Here is a 21,876-nt window from a genome sequence, read left to right as displayed (position 1 = left end):
TGTGCAGAGAGGAGCATCCTGCCACACCCCTGGCAAGAGATTTGGAAGACGCAACACCCTTAGAGGTGAAGCCAATCCTATGCGAGATACGCTGCTTGACGCATTCCCTCTATTGCGGCCACCAAAGCATATAAGCAGATAAAAGGGTACAATGCATTAAAATGAAAGTGTCCTGTTGTCGATGGGGTGCAACTTTAGTAAATGCTTCTATGGTTTGTATTTCAGGGAAGTGATAAATGACCTATATAGGCGTATTGGTTGGAGAACATGTTGAGTCTGGTCTGGGGTGCAGTATAATGGGTGCCAGGAAGGCCTGAACCGAGACACCAGAGGATATCTCCCAACAGAAGCTCTATCCAAACATATGTGGCTAGCTGAAATGGTGGCCACATAGACCTTTCGCATAGCAAGTCAAGTCACCTTTATTTATATAGCGCTTTATACAAGATAGATTGTTTTAAAGCAGCTTTGCAGTGATAACAGGAAAATGATGCAAACAGTTCATTTCGGCTGTACAGCAGCTCTAAAAGTAAATAGTGTCGTTGTTCAACTGAAGTCAGTTCAGTGTTGATTCAGTTTTATTGTAAAGATCATCAATTATTAAATTGGTTCATTTCATCTATAAAGCAGTTTGACAGATAAACAGTGATGTCATCCAGCTCAGTTCAGTTCTCATCCAGTAGTGTCACTGTAGTCAAATCAATAATATTGTTGAATATTAAGTACCAGGGTTCAAACCCATTGAAAGGCATTCTTGAAGGAACTCCAGCATTGAACCAACAGGGCAGCAGACTAGGTTCATGTGGCGCTGCTCACACCATGAGTCACCATTTTAGAGTATACAGTATAGCTTCCTGGTGGAAGGGACTCTAGAACTCGAGCTTCTCGGTTGAGAGACGAATCTATGAGCTGAGACCCCCTCAGGGACCAGACCCAAAGTTTCCAGATCTCCAGCTCGGGGTGGTAGATCATCAGAGAACCTATACTGATATCTTTCATAGCAGTTAGGATTGATTCTACACTTTTAGTAGACAGAATTGCCTGCATTGTGGTTGAATCCCATACCACCCCAGAAAAGTGGTTCTCTGAACCTGAGAAAGTACACTCATCTTGGAGTTCAAACTTGGGGGCCAGACCCCATGGTTGTCAGGGCTTCTTATTAGCTGCCCTGGAGGATAACATCGAAGCCGTCTGCTTGGTCAAATGGAGTGTGAGATCTGTGGCCCCACGTAGCTCTTTCACTGCCCGGGGGTTAATCCCTCACCATAATCCAACTCTTTAAGCAAGTCAGCCTGGAAGGCCTGCAAGACCTGCTGCTGCGTATGCCTTGCCCACAAGGGCAGATGTTGCCCTACAAGGCTTGTGTAAGGCAGGTTTCCTCGTTCTGGTCTGAAGAGATTGCAGAGCAAGCTTCTAGATCCAGAACAGGGTCCTCAGAGCTGGTTGAAAAGGCAGGTAAAAGGGTTCTGTCACCCGTTTCAAGCTCTGCTTCCGCCAACTCGACCTGCAGCAACATGACCAAAGTCACCAAGCTGTCTTGGCAGCCATGGGACCCATACCACAGGATGCAGGAGCCTGGCTCTCATGACTTTGAAGGAGAGCCAAGTGGGATCGGAGCTTGCGGATGTTAAACTTTTCACAATGAACGCAGTCAGCCCCCTCAAGGACAGTGCACACATAAACAGCAACAGGCACTCAAACAGGTGGCTACTGAAGAAAAAGAAGCTGATGACACGTTGTTAAGGTATCCGTTTATGGTTGTGGTGACGTGCTATGCTACGTCGCTATGTCATCACGTTCAGCGAATCAATGCTATTGTCACAACTGGCTGTAGTAACATGCACGTCAAAGAAGATTTAGATCCCAGACAGTTTCTAATAATATCCACAGGTAAATCCAAACAAAGGCAGGGAAGCAAACACAACCATAACATAGATGAGTCCAGACCCATGAGAGTGGAAAACACAGGAACTTATATACACAGATCAACCAAGGTAATTAATAATGAACAGCTGAACATAATAAAATTAAATCAGTAACCGTGGTGACAGGTGGGAAAACAGCAAACAAAGTCCAAACATAATAGAACCGTGACAGCTATGATGCGGCGTGGAGTTCCACTCAAAAGGGAACTGCAGGGACAAAGACATTAGGCTAAATGGTCAAATACTGTGAGTAGATCATGAGTACACACATTACAAAGATGACACCATTATATTAGAATTACCCAAAATTCTAAATCATTACTGGTACAGCATGAATTCTCACATTCATATTAATATATGAATACTTAAATTCCTAATATAAATACTTAATTCATATTTAAATACTTTATTGATTCATGCATTTTCTGCTCTGTTTATCACAGGCAACCCTTCCCAGCCTACCTCTCTACACTACATGAGCCCGTATCATCTGAATGCGTATGCACTGGCACTCAGAGCAGTGGGGGAGATTATTCAGGACTATGACAGTGATAAGCTGTTCCCTGCACTGGGGTTCGGTGCAAAACTGCCACCCGATGGCCGCGTATCTCACGAATTTCCACTGGTGAGGACAATTTTTTTTCATTCTATTATTAAGAAAATACAAGTATTGCTTGTATTTTATATGCAAACTATTTGTTCTCAAACAGCATGTTTGAGAATTTTGTTTGAGTATCTTAGGTGACTATTTGTCATTGCGAATATTACATGCACAAACTTACACTTGATTATGCTTTACATGTAATCTGCTAGCAGTCTCATCATACTACATGGCACTTACTGATTGGCCTCTGCTGTATCTATAGCGAGTAATCTTCCTTGCTTAACATCGAAATAGTCTGGTTCGGTGTTTGCTGTATACATTCCTGCAGTGTGCTATCAGAGTTTCTCTGAAATCACCCACCTCTCCCTGCACCACCTGTCAAGATCTGCTATGGAGGATATTATGTATGTCTATATATGCAGCAGCAGCAGCAGCAGCGTGTCCAACATGCTCACAGCAGCATCATGTCTCTGTATGTCTTGGCAGTCGAAAGTCCCTGCAGCAACAAAAAGAAAAGGAGCAGTGATCGCTGCAGCTACAGTGTGTGTAGCAGGTCTAGTCCACCAAGACCAAGTATATTAACATTGTCCTATCCTTTAGTTGTAATGATGACAATGCCCTAAATTGGTGTTTTTATATTTAAAAATGTTTTTTTTTTTTAAAAACAACAATCAATTTGATTTACCCATTACTCCAGCTATGCTTTGCATGTAAGTGCTTTTATCACCATTTTGTCAACTTATTCATGCATGTGCATGTGTCCCATGTGTGGCTTTTTATGCGTTCACATCAAAACTGGAGGAAAAAAAATAAAATCTGTTTTAAATGCCATTATAATGAGCTAAATCATTATCAGCATTTCATTGCACATATAAATACACTTTGCCTGTTTTTTGAGGGCCTCCCTAAAGTTCTGGACATTTTAAGTGTCTCATTTACCTAACAAATCTGGCTGAATCAAGAGAGATTCAAAATCTACAATGCTTGGGCCCAAGGAAGATACATTGAGAAACAGTGGGCTATGGCAGAGCTTGTACCATCGGTATGCTTTTAGTAGGGTATGAAACCTACCCAGGTCCCTGTCGAACACCAACCATAGACTATACATTTCCACTTCTCCATCTCCAGCTCTTTCAGATCCACTTCTAAACATATTCTCCAGCAGCACCCTAACTGCAACTTTTGTTCCTGTGTTGACGTATTTCAAATGAGTGGGATGTATTGAGTGTGCTTCTTCTTTATTCAATAAGCAGTTAGCCCTGTCTACCTTGGACAAGCATAATAAAGCGCAAAATAAAGGGGAAAAATATCTATAACTTCCTTTCATATGAATTGATGAATAGGGAAAGAATTAAAGTATGAATATTAGCCATAAGGAGACTGTAGATTTTAAATGCATTCATCTATTAAAAGATAATTTTGTCAACTTTTATGAGTACATTAGCATATAGATGACCTAACAAAAGCCAAAAAGCTCCAATTTTGATTTCACACAACCCCTAGACGACCACACCACTGGTATCCAAATAAGAGCTCTGGAGGGGTGACTAACTGATAAATATGGATGAGACAGTTCATAAAGGAGATTGAAAAAGATTGATAGACATTAGCAAATGGAGATTACCACAGCTGTCTCACATTTCTAAAGAGGACAGAATTTATTTTCCTTATTTTTTTTCTATTTTTTTCCTGTTCCACACCCACAAAACCGTCACAGAGAATCTATCACATAATCCCGTATACAGTGAGACACAGATCCTTCTTATTGGACCAAACAGATGCACTGCCTGCGGCTGCAGCTGCCCACACACAGCTAAAACACACACACACTTTTCCTTAGGGCTGAACTCGGGAGACTCCATATGCACTCAGCAGAGCATTAAAGCTTTACTTGAATGAATAGCTCTCTTTAAACGTGCCTCTTACTTCAGGAAGCTTCTGGGATGTAAGCTCACATCAAACTTTTGATGGCTGATTCTTGTTGTTGTCATTTTGCTGTGATAATGTTTGCTCATTGCTAACATTGCCAATTATACAATCTCCAAGTTGTGTTATCTATTGGATAATATTAAAAGGAGTATTTTAACATTAAAATGGTGTTCTACCCTTGTGAAAAAGAAGTGCACTTTAGTATACCTTTTAAAAAGAGTACTTATTACAGAAATAAATAATTTAATAAATCTATTGTATTTAAAATAAGGTTGTAAAGTGTACTGCTGAATATACTGATAAGCATAAACTTATCATAAAGTCATGCATTTATAATTACACATTTTTAATAATGAAGTTGCAATTTAGTACATTTAAAATACATTAACTTTAAATGTAATATCGAATAACTCACTGCAGTTAAAATGATAGTATTTTACATGTGCTTTAGTATGTTAGTCAATACATCAAAAAATTTACTTTTTAAAGCATGACAAAATATTATTAAAATGTAATGATTTGAAATGTACTTTACTACCTTTGGCAACACTTTATTTTAGTGTCCTTGTTACACGTGTAGTTACTGTAGTAATAACTATACATTATGCATAACTGCATGCAACTAATCCTAACCAAACCCTAAACCAAACCCTGTAGTAAGTATGTGGTAACACTTTCGATATTTCAATAGTCCACTTTAGATATTCTACTAAAAATGGAATGAAATTAAATGAAATAAACCTTATTATCCCCAAGGGAAAATTTGTCTTGGACTCAAGGTTTGTTTAAATTGAGAATATGATTTATCCATAAACAATGCAACAATACATAATAATAAAAACACTCCTATAAAAACACAAATCCGTATACCTACCCTTAAGATAATGTACTAGTTATAAGTAACTAACTTTGCAAGTACGTGTCATCTAACTTTCAATAGAGAATTATTAAGAGTGTCTGCTTAATATCTGCTCACACTATTTTGATAGTCCCCCAAAAGACATTCTACTGACCAGAGGAACCTTTGGAAGTACGTCAACTTATTCTACTAACCCTAACCCAAAATCCTAATCCAGGGGCACAACTTGCACATGTCTAACAACTCTATGAGCATAGAACAATTGAACCTCAATGATTTTAAAATGGTGGGTCTAATAGAGATAGTTGGAGACACACACCTAGGACTGATCCCCCTAAGGCAGGCTGCCTCGAAAGAGGGCGTCTAGTGTTTAAAGAGCTGAAAGATCCAATGATCCTGAGGTACATACTGAAGATGTGTCTTTTTTTTTTTAAAGATATCTCTCCTAAATGGAGCCTTATTTGGGGAGATTGGAGGTGTAGCAATTGTTTTTTCCTGATTCGATAATAGTCATATACCCGAACTGAATTCTAAAACATACTTTTCCTTTTATTTATTTATTTTTTTTTTTTTAATGGGGTAAAACCAGTGGAGATAGTGGATCAGCACCATCAAAAACGTGCTGGCCAGTGCATTAAGTTACTTTTAGTAGAATGTCTAAAGTGAACATATTTATTAATACTTAGGTTAATTAATACTCAGTACTTAAATGTATAATTACACTGTAACAAGGACATCTTAAAATAAAGTGTAGCCAAAATATTAATTTGAAATGATTAGAAAGTGCACTTTTTAAAAGTTTACTTATGTTCAAGAAACAGTCATGAAAGTGTATTCTAAATACACTTTACTTCATTAATATTATATTATATGCAAGTGTTATTAAAACTATACTGAATAGATTTGAAGTATTCAACAAGTGCACATTTAATATAATTAAGCAAACTTTTCACAAGGCTCATATGTACTCACAAGGCATACATTTGTACATTTATGTATGCATCCTTCACTGGGATGCTAGTATTATAAACTTGTGCATATGTGTATGTGTTTATTTATATGTGTACTTACAGAACGGGAACCCAGATAACCCATACTGCAGCGGTATAGAGGGCGTTCTAGAAGCATATTATCAGAGTCTGAAGTCTGTTCGTCTTTATGGACCAACATACTTCTCCCCTGTCATTAATCATGTAGCAAGGTGAGGCCAATTATATTTAAAAATTCCTAAACACTATTTATCACAAAAAAAGCTAGACAAAGGAACAATGAAACACAAGGACTATTTATACACAAAGACCAATGAGCAACAAGAAACACCTGAACCTAATGAAACAATGAACCAATCAGAAAGTGACACAAGGAACAAAGAACCAATGAAAACAAGACACATGAACAAGGGAAACACATGACAGGATCTCATGATGGGGTCAGGGAAATCACATGACAAACCAGGAACCTGTCAGTAGGAAAACTTTAAAATAAAAGACATGAAATCATGGACATGAACAAAAACCAAAAACAGACAAGACAGAATCAAAGCAAGAATCTATATATAAAAAAACACGAAACAACCAAGCATAAAACAGGCATATAAAAACACAGGATAATGATGAACTAAACAAGAAACTGGTGAACCCAATCCATAACCAATGAAACAAACAACAAGTTAGAAACACTAGGACACCAAGAAAACAGGAACTAAACATAGGAAACGAGAAAACAGATACTGAATAACACACTCTACATATTTGACAATATTGGCCATATATTGTACAATATCCCATTAAATTAACAATATGGAATATTGGAGCTGTATATTTTACAACATAAAACTTTATTTCATTAAGTGATGTTCGATTAATATACCAAGCTACTTGAACAATCAAAATATGATTTGTACCCTAAAATGTACTGACCATGATAATACAGGTGGTACAATGGAAAATGACACTAAAATAATACAATAAACATTAACTCAGTAACAGAAAATGTAATATAAATCCCCCAAATGTATATTACTGATAACAAAAAGAAACTGAACTAAGTAAATATGTGATGTGCCCTGTGTTTCAGTGTAAATAATATGGTAATTTATATTTTTTGCCTTCAAAATCCCTAAATTTGACATTGTTTTACAGTAAAATTACATTATGTTAAACCATTTACATTTTTTCACCATATACAGTTCATTCAAAAAGTATTCCAACCCTTTAATGTAGAATTTGGCTACAATTCTTTACATTTTACATACTACAATGTAATGTTATTGCATCCTGGTGCCTCATTAGAGAAACAATTGTAGACAGTAGCCCAAAAAACATGCCTGAGTGCATACATGGAAAATCTACCACAAATAGTATACCATCCAGGTACTTTTGACAGTTTTTTGATGTACTTTGGACATTAGGATGAATTGGATATGAATTGGGATTCAGCCCCTGTGTATGTTACATGAAGTAATCAGCTTTCTTCTTTGCAGATATGCATCATTAGTAAAGGATGGTTCAGAATACTTCATCCTCCTCATTATCTCTGATGGGGTCATCTCCGACATGGCTCAGACTAAAGAATCCATCGTAAACGTAAGTAAAAAAAAAAAAAACAGTTCCTTGCAATTTTAATTCCATTCAGAAAAAAAATGAAAAAATGAAAAGATAAGTGTGCTTCAAGTGTGCCATATTTCTAAAAACATGACAATGAACAGCTGACGCCAACTTTTGTGGTATGACTTTATTTTTCTATACAGCAAGATTTTGACATAATGACCCCATTGTGTCCCTAAGTTATGCATCAACGCTGCTACTGTCTCGTTTGATTTGTGCTTAGGTTTGCTTGAGTTGGACTTTGAGTTAGTTTTGAACTGCTCCCAGTTCAGTTTCCTTTGTCTCTGTTCATTTGTTGCCATAATGTTCGATTTGCCTTCATGTGTCACACCTGTTTCTAGTCAATTATCTCGTTTAGTCCCTAGTGCTTGCCTGTGTATTTGGAGGGCAAATTCCAATCGGAAGTGAGCATCCCTACTCACTCTGAAGGGCAGAGCCCTTGAAGTGGGGACTTTGAAGGTGGCAGGGCACCTGTGGGTCGAAATGAAGCCGCTTGGAACGCACTTAGCGAATGGAGCAGTGAAAGACAGCATAATTTCCTCATTATCTGGAATGTTAATTATCAGTTATTGACAGTTGACGGTAGCTATTGACTTCCATAGTATTTGTTTCTGCTATGGAAGTCAATGGATACCGTCAACTGTTTGATTTCCAACATTCTTTTAAATATCTTCTTTTGTGTTTAACAGAAGAAAGAAACTCATTGAGGTTTGGAACAAAATGACAAAATTTTCATGTTTAAAATGAATCGTGAGGACTCGCCATTCAGGTCACATGACCATACATGATAAAATTACTTCCTTGAAGTGACCATCAAACGTACCCTTCACTATCAGACTTGTGGAAGGGCCTTTTGTCAAGGGATTCAGGTTTTCACTTTAATTTGGAACCCTTGTCACTTTCAAGTGCCCTTGAAGGGTTTAAAAATGCCGTTTGGAATTCGCCCATAGCCCTCAGTTTCAGTTGTCCCTTGTCCGTTATTGTCAATGTATGCTAGTTGTTCTATTTGTGTTCTGATAAGTTCTGAGATACCTGAGCATTTTGTTATTTTGATTTTGTTATTAATAAAGACTTCTGCGCATAGCTTTATTTTCATTCTTTGCCTCAACCACGCTCTGACAATTACCCGATTTCCCCAATTTTAAATCAACAAATAATCCATAAATCAACAAATCCATGAATGTCTCATAAAGACAACATGCTACAGAATTTAAATCTTTGTCCAATTTAATGTTATGTTTGTAACTTAGTTATGATACAGTTTTTCTGAGAATTTTTTTTCTCAAAACAATAAATTCAGATCTCTGAACAGTTAGTTTCTTTGAATTTCTTATCGATTTAAGCAAATTGCATGTGTTTTGGCACATGTGTGCAAAAGAGTTCATACAATTGTCTACAATTTGCACAATAACTAAATGCACATGGCTTGTTGATCAAAACTGATGAGCTGATTCTCAGTGAAACTGTCAAACTCTTCAGGGCTTCTAAACATTCTTTCATCGTGTGAGCTGTCACATGCAAAATTATCTATTCAGTTATCAAAATCTGTCAGACATGCATGTATATTTCATGAATACCTATGCCATGGAATCTTTGTAATGTCTGCTATGGCAAATAGCCTGGCATTGTATTGAAATAGTAATCACAATCTTACCAATCAAGTTTGGAAGCATACAGTACAGGCTATATGGAGTTTGTCCAGCACAATCACTACCATTTTTGAACACTGAGGAATGTCACAACCCTAAACAGCAGCAGCTACAGCAGTACTGTATGAATACATTTGTTTTATTTTTTGTAGAAATGTGTTACATTTAAACTGAAAATTCACAATTGATTGTTGTTGAAGAGCAATATTAAGATAAGAATGTGTGGTGGTGTTAGGGGAAGACATAATAGAGTGTTTAAAAAATGAACAAGCAACTGTGAATTTTTAGTTTACATGTACATGTAACACATTTTTACAAAAATAAATGTACTGTATAAATACAAATGTTCATTTTCTTGTACTACAGTATTGACTTTTCCCAGTAAATCTGATTCTGTATCAAAAAACTGTATTGGGCACAAGGCTTGTAATGTCAAATGGGGGTTATGTGCAACAAACTTCCGTATTCTGTAAAACAGGTTGCATCACTTCCGGTTCTGGTCTTTTGTATGTCTTTCGTTAAATATAGAGCTGTTTTACTCAAGATGCCTTCAAAGAAGCTACCAAAGATGAACAAAACTGATGTTGATTGATATCTAAAAGTAAAAAACGGTCAGCGCTGTTACCGTCATCCCTGTTTCCTTTCTGAAGGCATAAATATGTCCACAGCATATACTGTATATGGCACAATGCAATTTATTAATACTGAAACACATTACAGTCTATACATGATAGAATTTATAAAAATGTATAAACAATGTATTGAAAAATCACTTTTTTGTAAACAACAGGCCTAATCATTCATTATTCTAATCACTAGAAGAGATGATTATTTGATGAAGAATGAGACTATCATTGCACTGAATAAAACAGAAGAATTTACGCCCACTCACAAAAGTTGTCGATTCCTCTTTGTGGATATTATTACAATATAAGTATACAGAATTAGAAAAACATCTTAAATTGAATCCATTTGTCTTTCCTTCAAAATACGTCAACCGAGACAGAAATATGATATACTGTACAGACTGTGATGGGTAGAGACTCTTTGAACGGTGGCAGGAGTCGTTCATAATGTGTCAGTGTGCAGATGAAAAGTCATTACATGAGCTTTATGAATGTTCCTCATATTTCTATAATTACATCCCAGTGGCTGCCACCCCATGGCACTTTAAATAAACTTTAAATATGCATAAAAGTTCAATCATATTTAAAAGATATAAAAATACTCCAGAATGCATAACAGGGTTTCGAGTAACAGTTACATATTTGTATATTTTGAACTAAAATTGAGCCATCATTTAGAAGGGGCCTAATCTTTGTAGTTATTGATAAATATAAATCATTAACAGTAATTTTTTTTCTTCTTAAAATTACTTGGTAACAGGCAGGGCCTTGCACAGGGGGTGGCCCGGTGGCTAGAGCCACTGTCCCTCTGCCCTCATCGGCTGAGGTGCCCCTCTCACACTGCATTAAATTGTTTATTTAAAGTGTAACATAGGCCAGTATAAGAGCTGTGTGTGTAATTTTACGAATATAATTTCGTAAATTGTTTAAACAATTAAGAACAAAACGGTATCATGTATTTATGCATAGTTTAATAGAAAGAGCCAAAGTGCTGATCACACAGAGTACTTTTTGCTTTTAAAAACATGAGATGACCACAAAGTCTTGAGACATTTTTTTTAAAAGTTGAACTTCTTTACATGGCTTTCTAAACATGCGGCTCTCTGTTGAGATGTAAGTGCCATAGTCAAAGATGTCCGTCTAGCACTTGTTTACATAGAAAACAATGGAAAAGCAGCACAGAAAATGCTGTTCTTCTAATAGTGCTAACAACTTGTACAAAATATCCATATACTTGGAAGAGAATTAGAATTTGTTACATGTACACTCTGTTTTGGAATCATTTTGGGCTTCTTGTTGTTCTATTTCCCGCCACTAGTCATTCACCATGGTAACTGATCACCTCATCATCACATCCAGCTGTGTCTAATCAACCACCTTGTTATCCCATGTATATAAGCCCTGTGTTTCCAGTCATGTGTTGTCCGGTATCATTCATGTATTCTTTGGTGTGTGTTCCTATATGTTCCTGATCTCTCCATTTGGATTTCCTAGTAAAAGACTTGTTGTGATTATATCTCCTCATCGTGTGCTTTATACACCAGGGTATATATTTATATTTATACACCAGCTTTATGCTGTATAATATTACATTAAAGATGAGGCAGAGGCAGGTTCAGAGATTGAGGGAAGAGCCCACTGAGCATTAGCCAAATCAGATAGATAAGACTGTTAAACTGGCTAACAGTAAAATGCTAGAGTGTGTTGAAGAAAGATGGACATTAAATTATTTGAATGGAAGAGTAATTATAGCAATATAAATTGAATTAGCACTAAGCCTAACAATTTTATTTACAATGTGATAGTAAAAGGTTTGTTATTCATTCTCTATATTAAGATGATACTACCTCAGAGTCAACTCAAAAGACTCAAAGTGAAGGTCTAGCATGTGCTTTTGTTTTAACTGGATATCTGTAACAACTGGATAATTTGTATTAACAGGCACCCCACCCCCCTTAGTGCCCCTTTTTTGGTTCGAGCCCCTCAAAATGTCTGTTCACAGCCCTGGTAGCAGGGTTGAATGATTGATTTTGAGAAATGCATTCAACAAAAATGTGATAAAATTGAGAAAATGAAAACTTTAGTTGAAGATATAATGTCACTTCTGAAATCACAGCCACGTTGCCTGAATTTATGGCCTGCTATGCTTGTCTCAGCTCTCTCCTCTTTTTGCATTTAAGGAAACCTGGGAGAGAGAGCTAGGACTGGAACTTGACGAGGAGCTGTGGAATAATGCTCTAGCTAAAATTAACTCTGTCTGTATCTGTGCCCATTTGAATCTTATTTAGTTCAAAGTTGTTCACAGAATTCATTTCACCAATGCGAAATTGAAGAAACTTTCTTTAATAGAAGATGATAGGCGCAATAGATGTTCGCTATCCCCAGCAGATCATACCCACACATACATAACTGCCCTCAATTGTATTCATTCTGGTCTTCTTTTTTTGTGAAACCCTGCCCAATAATTGCAATTTTTGGAGTACCCCCTGTTGATGGCTCGTATAATAAGCGGCATGCTGATATTATTGCTTTTGCTTCATTGGTAGCCAGAGGACAAATATTGTTTCATTGGAAATCCTCATGCCCCCCTTCTAATTTTTCTTGGTTGAAGGACTTAATGTCCATTAGAGACTCTGTTAACTCATTTTTATAAAATATGGAACCCTGTCCTTTCCTTTGTTGAGACCATACCTTCGTCCCCCCCCCCCCCCCCTTTTTTTCCCCTTTGTTTCCCTTTTTTCCAGTTTTTGTGGGATAATTTGGGATGGGTAGGGATAAGAGTGTTGTTCTGGTTATTTGTATAATTTTTCTTCATTTATTTCAATGGATGTTAAAAAAAAAGAAAGAAGATTGTGATGTTTTACGTGAATGCCATGCATATATTGTCATTTAAGAATCTGCTTCATAAAAATATATATATACAAGTGTATTGATCCACATGATGCCATACTATATGAAAGGTCCAAAAGATGTCACTTCCTGTATGTCACAATGGAATGGACCTTTTTTATAGTGATAAATCATATGGTAACAGGGTTGAACATAACATGCAGGACAAAGCTAAATATAACATTTTTGATCATTAATATTAGTAATAATTTAAAAAGAAAAATCAACATTTTACAGGGGTCATTTAAAGTGTTTGAAATTAGCCATTGTTTAAACCAGTTTGTACTCAATTAGAGGAAAGTGCCTCATGTCTCTATGATCTAAACACAACATGGTGTATTGTAATACTATGATTGCAAGTCTGTTTTATGCATGTTTCATTATGCAAGTGATGAATTATTATATGAGGAGTGTATTCTTGGGGGTCTTGTTTTAATTAACTGTTTCTTTCTGTTCAAGGCCTCAAGTCTTCCCATGTCAATTATAATCGTTGGAGTCGGGCCGGCTGAATTTGATGGTAAGATGAGAGAGATGTGTGTGTCTTTGAGAATGTGTGAAGATGTGATATGATATCAGTCCAGTCTATCAGAGACTCAGCAGACCAGATCAGATCAAATGAGAAACATGTTCACACATGTTCCAGTGAGACCAATCAGACATTTTCCAAAATGTCATTAGTAGCATACGTACTATAAGAGTTTTGAAATTTCCATTGGTTTATCAGTTCATTCCTTAACTAACCCTGCACCTCTCCTTTCATCTGGTAAATGTGTGATCTAGTTACTTTTGTTTAAACGTTTTCTCTCTGCCTCTTCCTATTGTGGATTTGTTCAATTCTTATTATTTGTATTGTAATAGCACAATTCAACAAGAATGATTTGCACTCACTGATTTTGTTGTTTATGTGCCATGACCTCTAGATAATGTAGAAACATCCCTTTTAATACCACCAACTTTTTGTGGACAATAACAGCGCAACAAAAGGGCAAATAGCCTTAATGTACGATTACATTTTGGAGCATTTTTGGAATGTTTCCCAATATGTATGTAAACAAATCAACTGAAGTATCTCCATAAAACAAAATAGAATATTTTGGATAGTTTGGACCTACAGACAATGATATCAACCTTTCTTTTGTAATAATTATTTTTAAATTTATTTGTGGAATAATATTTTTTCACAAGATAAAATAATTGGACAACAGACTAATTTTAATTTATTTTGAAATTGCTTTATGACTGTATTTAAAAGCAGGAAAGTGATTAAAAAAAAAAAAAAAAAATGTTCTCCAAAAACAGTTTAACAGTACAGTCTAGAAAATGCTCTGTTAAAATCAACCCAAGTTGGGTTGAAATGGACAGACAATTCTTTCAATTTGGGTTGTTTTGACCCAGCGGTTGGGTTAAATGTTTGCCCAACCTGCTAGGTAGTTTTATTTAACTCAACTATTGTTTAAAAGTTACTGTATTGCTTGCTTAAAATGAACCCAAAGTATGTTGGAAATTAACATTTATTAATGTGTTTAATAAATGAACATTTATTAATAAGTTTAATGAATAATAATTAAACAATAAACACTTATTAAATTGCTTATTAATAAATGTTCACCTTTTGAATATTATTGTTGCCTCTAGTAATTATATCTGATTTATATCTGAGGATAAAAGTAAAGATGGATTCATGATGTACTTGCTCATTATGTAAATTTTGTACATTTTTAACAAAAAAGGTTACATAGTGTACCTTTAATTTGGCAGCTGCACTTTTTTTTATATACCTGACTATTTGTGTATGTTCAATTGAATTAAACCACTGATTGATCCAGTGCATTTTATATTGACCCTCAATTGCATAGGTGGCATGTTTGCACTTATATGAACTAATTTAAACACATTAACATTAAACACATTAAAAAAAAGTTTGTTTAATGAACATTTTCTCATGTTAAAGTGGTGCATCTTTTTAGTGAATTTGGCCCAGTTGTTTTTATTTTTTTATTTTAAATTTTTTATTTTTTTATTTTACATAAACCCACCTAAAATGTAAGTTAACATTTCCAAACACAGTAATAATTTTGTATTTCCATCCTCTTTTACACCCCCTTTCTGACCCTTCCAATTGAATAGGCTGTTTTTGCTACTGTACCTTTAAGACTTCTATACGAAAATTACTTTATGACCCTGGCGTATCGATAGTTTTGCTGTTTAATTTTAATAAATGCTCTGTACTGGGGCAGACATTTTGCATTCTGAATGTAGGGTTCCTACACACTAAACAAAGTTCTAATGGAGCTGTATTCAAGTGGGGATGCAGTGAATTGGAACAGTTTCTCTGCTTTTGGTCACATGACAGGGTGTTACTCTCACAAACCCTTGCATTCCTCCTCTGTACTTGTGATGCACCATCCCCGGTGAAATCAGAGGGTTAGTGGTGTTCTCAAATATATCTAAACATAAGTGAGAAAAATCCATATTTCCAGTACACATTAAAAAAAATACACCTTAGTCTCTGATGGGCTCATAATTTGCATAGTGTTTCATACAATTTTTCCTTTAATGAAGATAAAACCTCATTTATATGCAGCTCCCAGTGTTCTTGTTATCTCACAGCAGTCATGATCTGCTCTTTGAACTCATTTCATAGCTGCTGCAGCATTGAAGGATGTATTTGAACTCCAATATGAAATCCAATGATAGCACACTTCACTATAACAGTCTGAGATGAGTGGAAGCACCACATGATCGTTTTTCCTGTGGCATTTTCTTCCATTTGACAGAGATGATTGAACTAGATGGAGATGAGGTCAGGATATCATCCAGGGGTCGCTTTGCGGAGAGAGACATTGTGCAGGTGAGTTTTCCAACCCTGTATCTCATGTTTCTGTGGACCAAAATAGTAATGTAATATTCCAAAATTCCAGATGATTTTTAACCTAATGGACCCTATATCATACACCCGGCACAATTTTTGCTAGTTTCAGCCTGACAGTTTTTAATTTCACGTCCAGCACCACGTTGTTTAAATAGCAAATGCACTCACGCCCATCTGTTCGCCTATGGGCGTGCTGGTTTGAAAATGAGGTGTGTTCAGGTTCATTGTTGGTGCACTAATATTTTGAGGCAACTGAAAACGAAATGAGTATTTTATTTATTTATTTATTTTTTAAATTTGGGCACACTAGTAATATGTGCCTATAGGCGGGTGCACAACACGCATACACTCTGCTTATTACACACACAGGGATGCACAGCAGCACACAAACATTTTTAAATATTAAAAATAAAAGGATTCCTCGCTGGAGAAGCATTTAGTCTTGCAAATTCCGCCATTTAAATAGCAAATCCGCCATGGCGCAAGCGCAACTGGCTTTTTTAAAGGTAATGGGAGATGCGACTCTGATTGTTTTATTGCATGTTAAGCCCAAAACACACCCATGACTCATTAAGAGACAAGGTGAAACCCTTTTGGACCATGTGTCTGGCACGCCAACCATTTTTTCCGTCATTAAACTAGCAAAAGTGGATTCAGACACAACCCTAAGTGCACCTGCACCATGCGCTTCAGACCATGCACTTAGATCGTTAAAATAGGGCCCGATATCTTACAGCATCTGAAGCATTGTGTCAATGACCACTGACAGTATTTTTGACTCATCTCAGTTTGTGTGGTAAAAGCAAACAGGAAACATGTTTACAGTAAATGCACTTACAATGGAAGCCTAGCAGGCAAGTGTTCAGAACTGAAAATCAATGTTTAAATTTTAAGTATCACATTTTTGAAGGGTATAACCATCATCCTTAAACATTAAATGTATTAGCGTGAGACTGCTGTGAGGTTAACCGGTTACTTTTTACTTGCTTTCTACAAGAATACCAGGAATTTTATTCAATTTTTTTCAAAGTTAACATGAAATGACATTCTCAACCAAGTCTACAGCCATAATGTGATGTTCTTCTGAGTGAATCAATATTATGAAAAATAAATTGGGTGGGACTTGACTTTATTCATGGGTGATTCAGTGGATGGCAAATGGGTAAATGGGAGGGATTTAAAAATAAACTGGCTTAGTGACATCAACTGACAAGAAATGTTGTTTCAGAAGCAAAGTTTTAACATTTTTTAACAATTTTTTTTTCTTTGGAATACAGTAATGTGTGCTCATGAATTATGCACAATGAAAATGTGCATTAAAGGGATACCCATTTATTCACCCTGGTGTTGTTCTAATGCCGTATGCTGCTCTTTCTTTTTCAGACGACAAAGGGTGAAATTAAAAAAAAAAAAGTCCCACTTGCGCTCATCCATATTATGGCAGTGAATAGCAACCTGCATCAAGCTTTAAAAAAGATGTAAAAGTATCATAGAACGGTCCCATGTGACACGTGTCGTATGTTCCATGTGTTCTGTGGGTAAACGATAGGGTTTAGTAAAAAGCATATAGAAATTTATTGTATTATTTAACAAAAATACTAACCTTGGCTGTTCCTGAGACTCTATTAGCACCACAGTTCATTCCAACTCACCCAGAAAAACACACAAGTTGTGAGAAATCAAGATTCATAAAAATGCGGCATGAAATACAATGCCTGGAGACCCCAAAAAAGTATCTGTGTACTTTCTTCACTGAGTTGAACGTCTCCAGACCAGAACTCCAGTTGTCAGATGACAATCAGAATGACAGTTGACAGATGTGAACGCAATAACTTCCAGTTGCAATGAACACACCGGATATATTCACCTCAGAGAAGAAAGCATGGATTTGTATTTCATGTTGCATTTTTCTTAGTCTTGATTGCACAGAACTTGTGCTTCTTCTGGGTGAGTTAGAGTGAACTGCAGCACTAATAGAGTTTCACAAACGCGCAGTCGAGCACAGAAGACTAATGGCCAAGATCAGGATTTTCTTTAAATAATAATAAAATACCATTAAATATCTATTTGTTTTTTACCAAACCTTATCATATACACCCAGGATATGCGACACATCACATGGGACCGCTCTGTGATACTTTTAAAAAGCTTGATTCTGGTTACTATTCACTGCCAGTGTCATTTTATAGACAACTGCAAGTGGGACATTTTTAAAATATTCTCTTTTTGTGGTTTGCAAAAGAAAGAAGAGTAAACAGCATTAGATGAACACCAGGGAGAGTAATTGATGACTTCATTTTCATTTTAAGGTGAACTAACCCGAACTAAATGGGAGGATTAATGCATAGTTCAGACTTTATTGCAAAATTGGATTAAAAAAAAAATTACATTTATATAACTGGACGATAACTTTTGGAGATGAGGTCATGAGACATATCATATTAAAAGGGTAACAAACATTTCTGATTTCTGATTTCTACACTTTAGCATACTTTTAAAAAGAGAAAAAATTTACTTTAAAAGAATTTACTTAGGTGAAAACTGAATGTTTTGGAAACTTAATTGCAATTAAATGAAAATTTATTATACACTCATATTATAAAATGATTCTAAACAGTACCAAATTAGGGTTCTTCAGCTTGTAACAACAGGAGAACCCTTTTTGGTGCTAAATAGAACCCTTTTTATAAGGTTCCATAAAGAACCATGCTTTAAAAGTGCTATATAGGACCTCAATAGTGTGGTAAATAATGGGCCTGATCTTATAATGTCTTGTAGCCTAGATATATAATAAATATAATAAAATATTATTATAATTTATCATTTATATTTGATGCAAATAGCTGAACTTTAGAGTGCTTTTTGAGCCATTTAAGTAGGATATAAGGACATCTTTATATGGAATAATATGGAATCTCTTCTACTGTCTTTGAGACATGGTTAAAGCATTTGAGGTAAAATACAATATACTTTGTCATTTCTATTGAAACTTTTATGTCATCAATTCAAGTATATTTGTAATGTAGTTGCAATTTAGTACATTTAAATGTAATATCAAATAATACACTACATTTAAAATTGTAATCAAGCACTTTACATGTGCTTTAGTATGTTAGATTAAATATACTACATATTAAATACAATTAAGCACACCTCTTTTTCAAGTGGGTGTTCACAAAGACTTCCATTAGATGTCATTTAAGCTTATTTTTTTACAAACTAAAGGATGTCAAAATGATTTTCTGTAGTTATCAACAACATATTTCTCCTAAATCTCTGTCTGATTCCTCCTCAGTTTGTTCCTTTCCGAGACTACATTGATCGCAGAGGGAATCACATTCTCAGCATGGCCCGTCTGGCCAAGGACGTTCTTGCGGAAATCCCAGATCAGTTCCTCCAGTACATGAGGTGCAGAGGCATCAAACCTCAGCACTCGTCCCACTCCACCTCCTCCAAACCCCCTTCGTCACTCATCCACCCCGTGCACCCTCTGCAGACACAGATCTGAGTGAGCGCACAAACCATACGTCCTCTCTTTGGTTCACTGTCACTCTCAGGATCACACACGGCCTGTCTGAGTGAAACGCAGCTCTTGCACATGCTGACTTCCAGTATGTAGGGTGACGTTAGGGAACTTTACGCCCGGCACTGTCCTTTGTCGGGCGTACTAAGGTTTCAGAAGGTGTTTCAGACTATTTTAAAGTATCGCGTGGCCTCTTCAATCAGTCAAACATCAGATATGACTCCACAGTCTCTGTCTCACATCCTGTTCTTGTGTCTGACAAACTTCAACAGACGTTTACAATTGTACCGTTTTTTACAAATAGATGTTTTTTGTACCTCATGAAAAGCTGCTTAACAACGGAATTTACTCATTTTATTACATGACGTTGTAAATAGAGCAAGTGTGATTTTAGAAAAAGCATGAATCCACACTTGATACAAAACTGAGAGAAACTTTCACCCAGTTGTGCGAGGCCTTGGTTTTCATTTCATTGTACAGTATTCGCTTTAAATTATTTTACTATTTCCGTATTCCATATTCTTGGTCATTTGACAGCCTCAAACTGTAAAGAATTTGTGCTTAGCTTTTGCGGCACTAGCACAGCACAGAGATTTAACAGGAAAAGCCTTACTCTGCGTTAAAGGAACAGTTCAGCCGAAATTAAAATTGTGTCGTTATTTACTCATCCCCAAGTCATTCCAAACATGTAAGATTTGGTTTTATAACATATAATTATTTTACATTTTGACAGTGATCTTAATTTCTACATTTAATTAAATGCTGTATTACACTAATGTCAGTCATTGAGCGATTCAGCAAAATGTAATTTATGATCATGGAAAGAGAAATATTTAACTGAGAAGGTTAGTTTATGTTTATGTTTTTGTTTTAGTTTTTTTTAAAGCATTAGAGAATGTTCAAAATAATCATTAGAGGACATTCTGTGTAAGTTCTCATTAGGTTATCAAAAAAAAAAAAAAAAAAAAACTCCCCTGCAACATTTTGGGAACATTAGCTTATGGTTATATAAATGAAACCTAAAAAACAATAAATAAATGAAGAACATTTTAAGTTTGGGTCATTCCTAGTTTGGTGGATTTTATGTCCCCATGAAACCATAATTTAAAATGCCCCTATTATGCCTTTTTTTAAGGTTCCTAATATTGTTTTGGGAGTCTCCTACAACAAGGTTTACATGCATGCAAGGTCAAAAAACAGTTTAGTTTTCTCATAATATACATTTAATTTCACCTAAGGTTTCAATGTTTTGTAAATGATTCGTTAGAAGTAGTTCAATGAATCGATGGCTGCGTCCGAAAACCTAGGTAGCTGTCTTGCTGCCTCGCTGTCTTATAAGAGAATGACTTGTACGGCAGCGTTTGTACATGAAGGTACCTCACGAAACTGATTTCGGACAGACTTCTGAGGCAGCGTAATAGTTCAATGATCTACAGCAATATAGCGTGAGCTTTGGTGAGAACTAAACAAATATTTAATTATTACAGTAGTAATTTCTCGATAGAAATTATATCAAAATTGAAATATGTTGGTCAAAATCGTACATTTATACACAAACTGAGCAGCAAACGCAACTTTTGGACACCATCTTTAATTTTCTAGCTCAACTGTCACAGAATGGAAAGCACAGGATTGTGGGATATCAAAGGCAGCTAAGGATACATCTATGCTTCCTTCAAAAATCGATCAGATGAAGATATCTCAGGAAACAGGAAGTGAAGCTAACATTGGATTCGGATGTGCCTTGATGCCTTCCTACCTTGAAATGTATCCTCAGAAGGCAGCATTTTACAGTTTTCGGACGCAGCCAGTCTCTCTAAGCCCCTCCTTTCCGTGAGCCTACACTGCTCTGATTGGTCAGATGGCCCTTTGTGATTGCTCTACTGCGTGTAATGCACACCGCGCACCCATTGCCATAACTGAATGACAGCTATCAGTTCGCAAGACATTGTATACAATGTATAGACAGAAAAGATAGCATCGATTTTACCGAATCAATTCGAGCCCGAGTCCAACGCAATAATGCAATAATGACTGGAGTACGACGTATTTATATGGTAAGTGTCATCTTAGTTATTTATAAGACGTGATAGCACTGTCACTTACAGTAACTTTATGTAGGTGCAGGTGCACCTGTGGGAACTGTATCAGAATGCCAAGCGAAGCTGAAAACCTCTAACAAGATAAACATTTAGGCCAGATGTGTAAAGACTTTTTCGTCTTAACTATTAACAAAGAAAAATGGCTATATCATTGTTTGACATTACAATGAGTGTTTACTGTTCACAGAGAGAATACTTCAACTAGTTAGCGCGGACTGGCATCTTAACATCCTATTACAATACAGATAGAGCTCCACTCTACTGTAATAATAAAAATGCAGAGGGAAAAAAA

The 21,876-nt window shown here is 36.0% G+C and overlaps 1 protein-coding gene across 1 annotated transcript in view; it reads left to right on the top strand.

The window, feature by feature from the left end:
• Positions 1 to 20,872, top strand: part of cpne8 (copine VIII) — a 76,275-nt gene extending 55,403 nt beyond the window's left edge. The window contains exons 15-20 of the mRNA XM_048159324.1: positions 2,369 to 2,550; positions 6,391 to 6,518; positions 7,800 to 7,902; positions 13,547 to 13,604; positions 15,865 to 15,938; positions 19,255 to 20,872. Coding sequence (XP_048015281.1) covers positions 2,369 to 2,550; positions 6,391 to 6,518; positions 7,800 to 7,902; positions 13,547 to 13,604; positions 15,865 to 15,938; positions 19,255 to 19,467 — 758 coding nt within the window. The 3' untranslated portion in view covers positions 19,468 to 20,872. The remainder of the gene's footprint in view (positions 1 to 2,368; positions 2,551 to 6,390; positions 6,519 to 7,799; positions 7,903 to 13,546; positions 13,605 to 15,864; positions 15,939 to 19,254) is intronic.
• The last annotated feature ends 1,004 nt before the right edge of the window (positions 20,873 to 21,876 follow it).

This window comes from Megalobrama amblycephala, linkage group LG15, assembly GCF_018812025.1.
Source record: "Megalobrama amblycephala isolate DHTTF-2021 linkage group LG15, ASM1881202v1, whole genome shotgun sequence".
NCBI classification, from domain to species: domain Eukaryota; kingdom Metazoa; phylum Chordata; class Actinopteri; order Cypriniformes; family Xenocyprididae; genus Megalobrama; species Megalobrama amblycephala.
The sequence above is the reverse complement of the archived record's forward strand: the minus strand, read 5'-3'. Positions and strand labels throughout refer to the sequence as shown.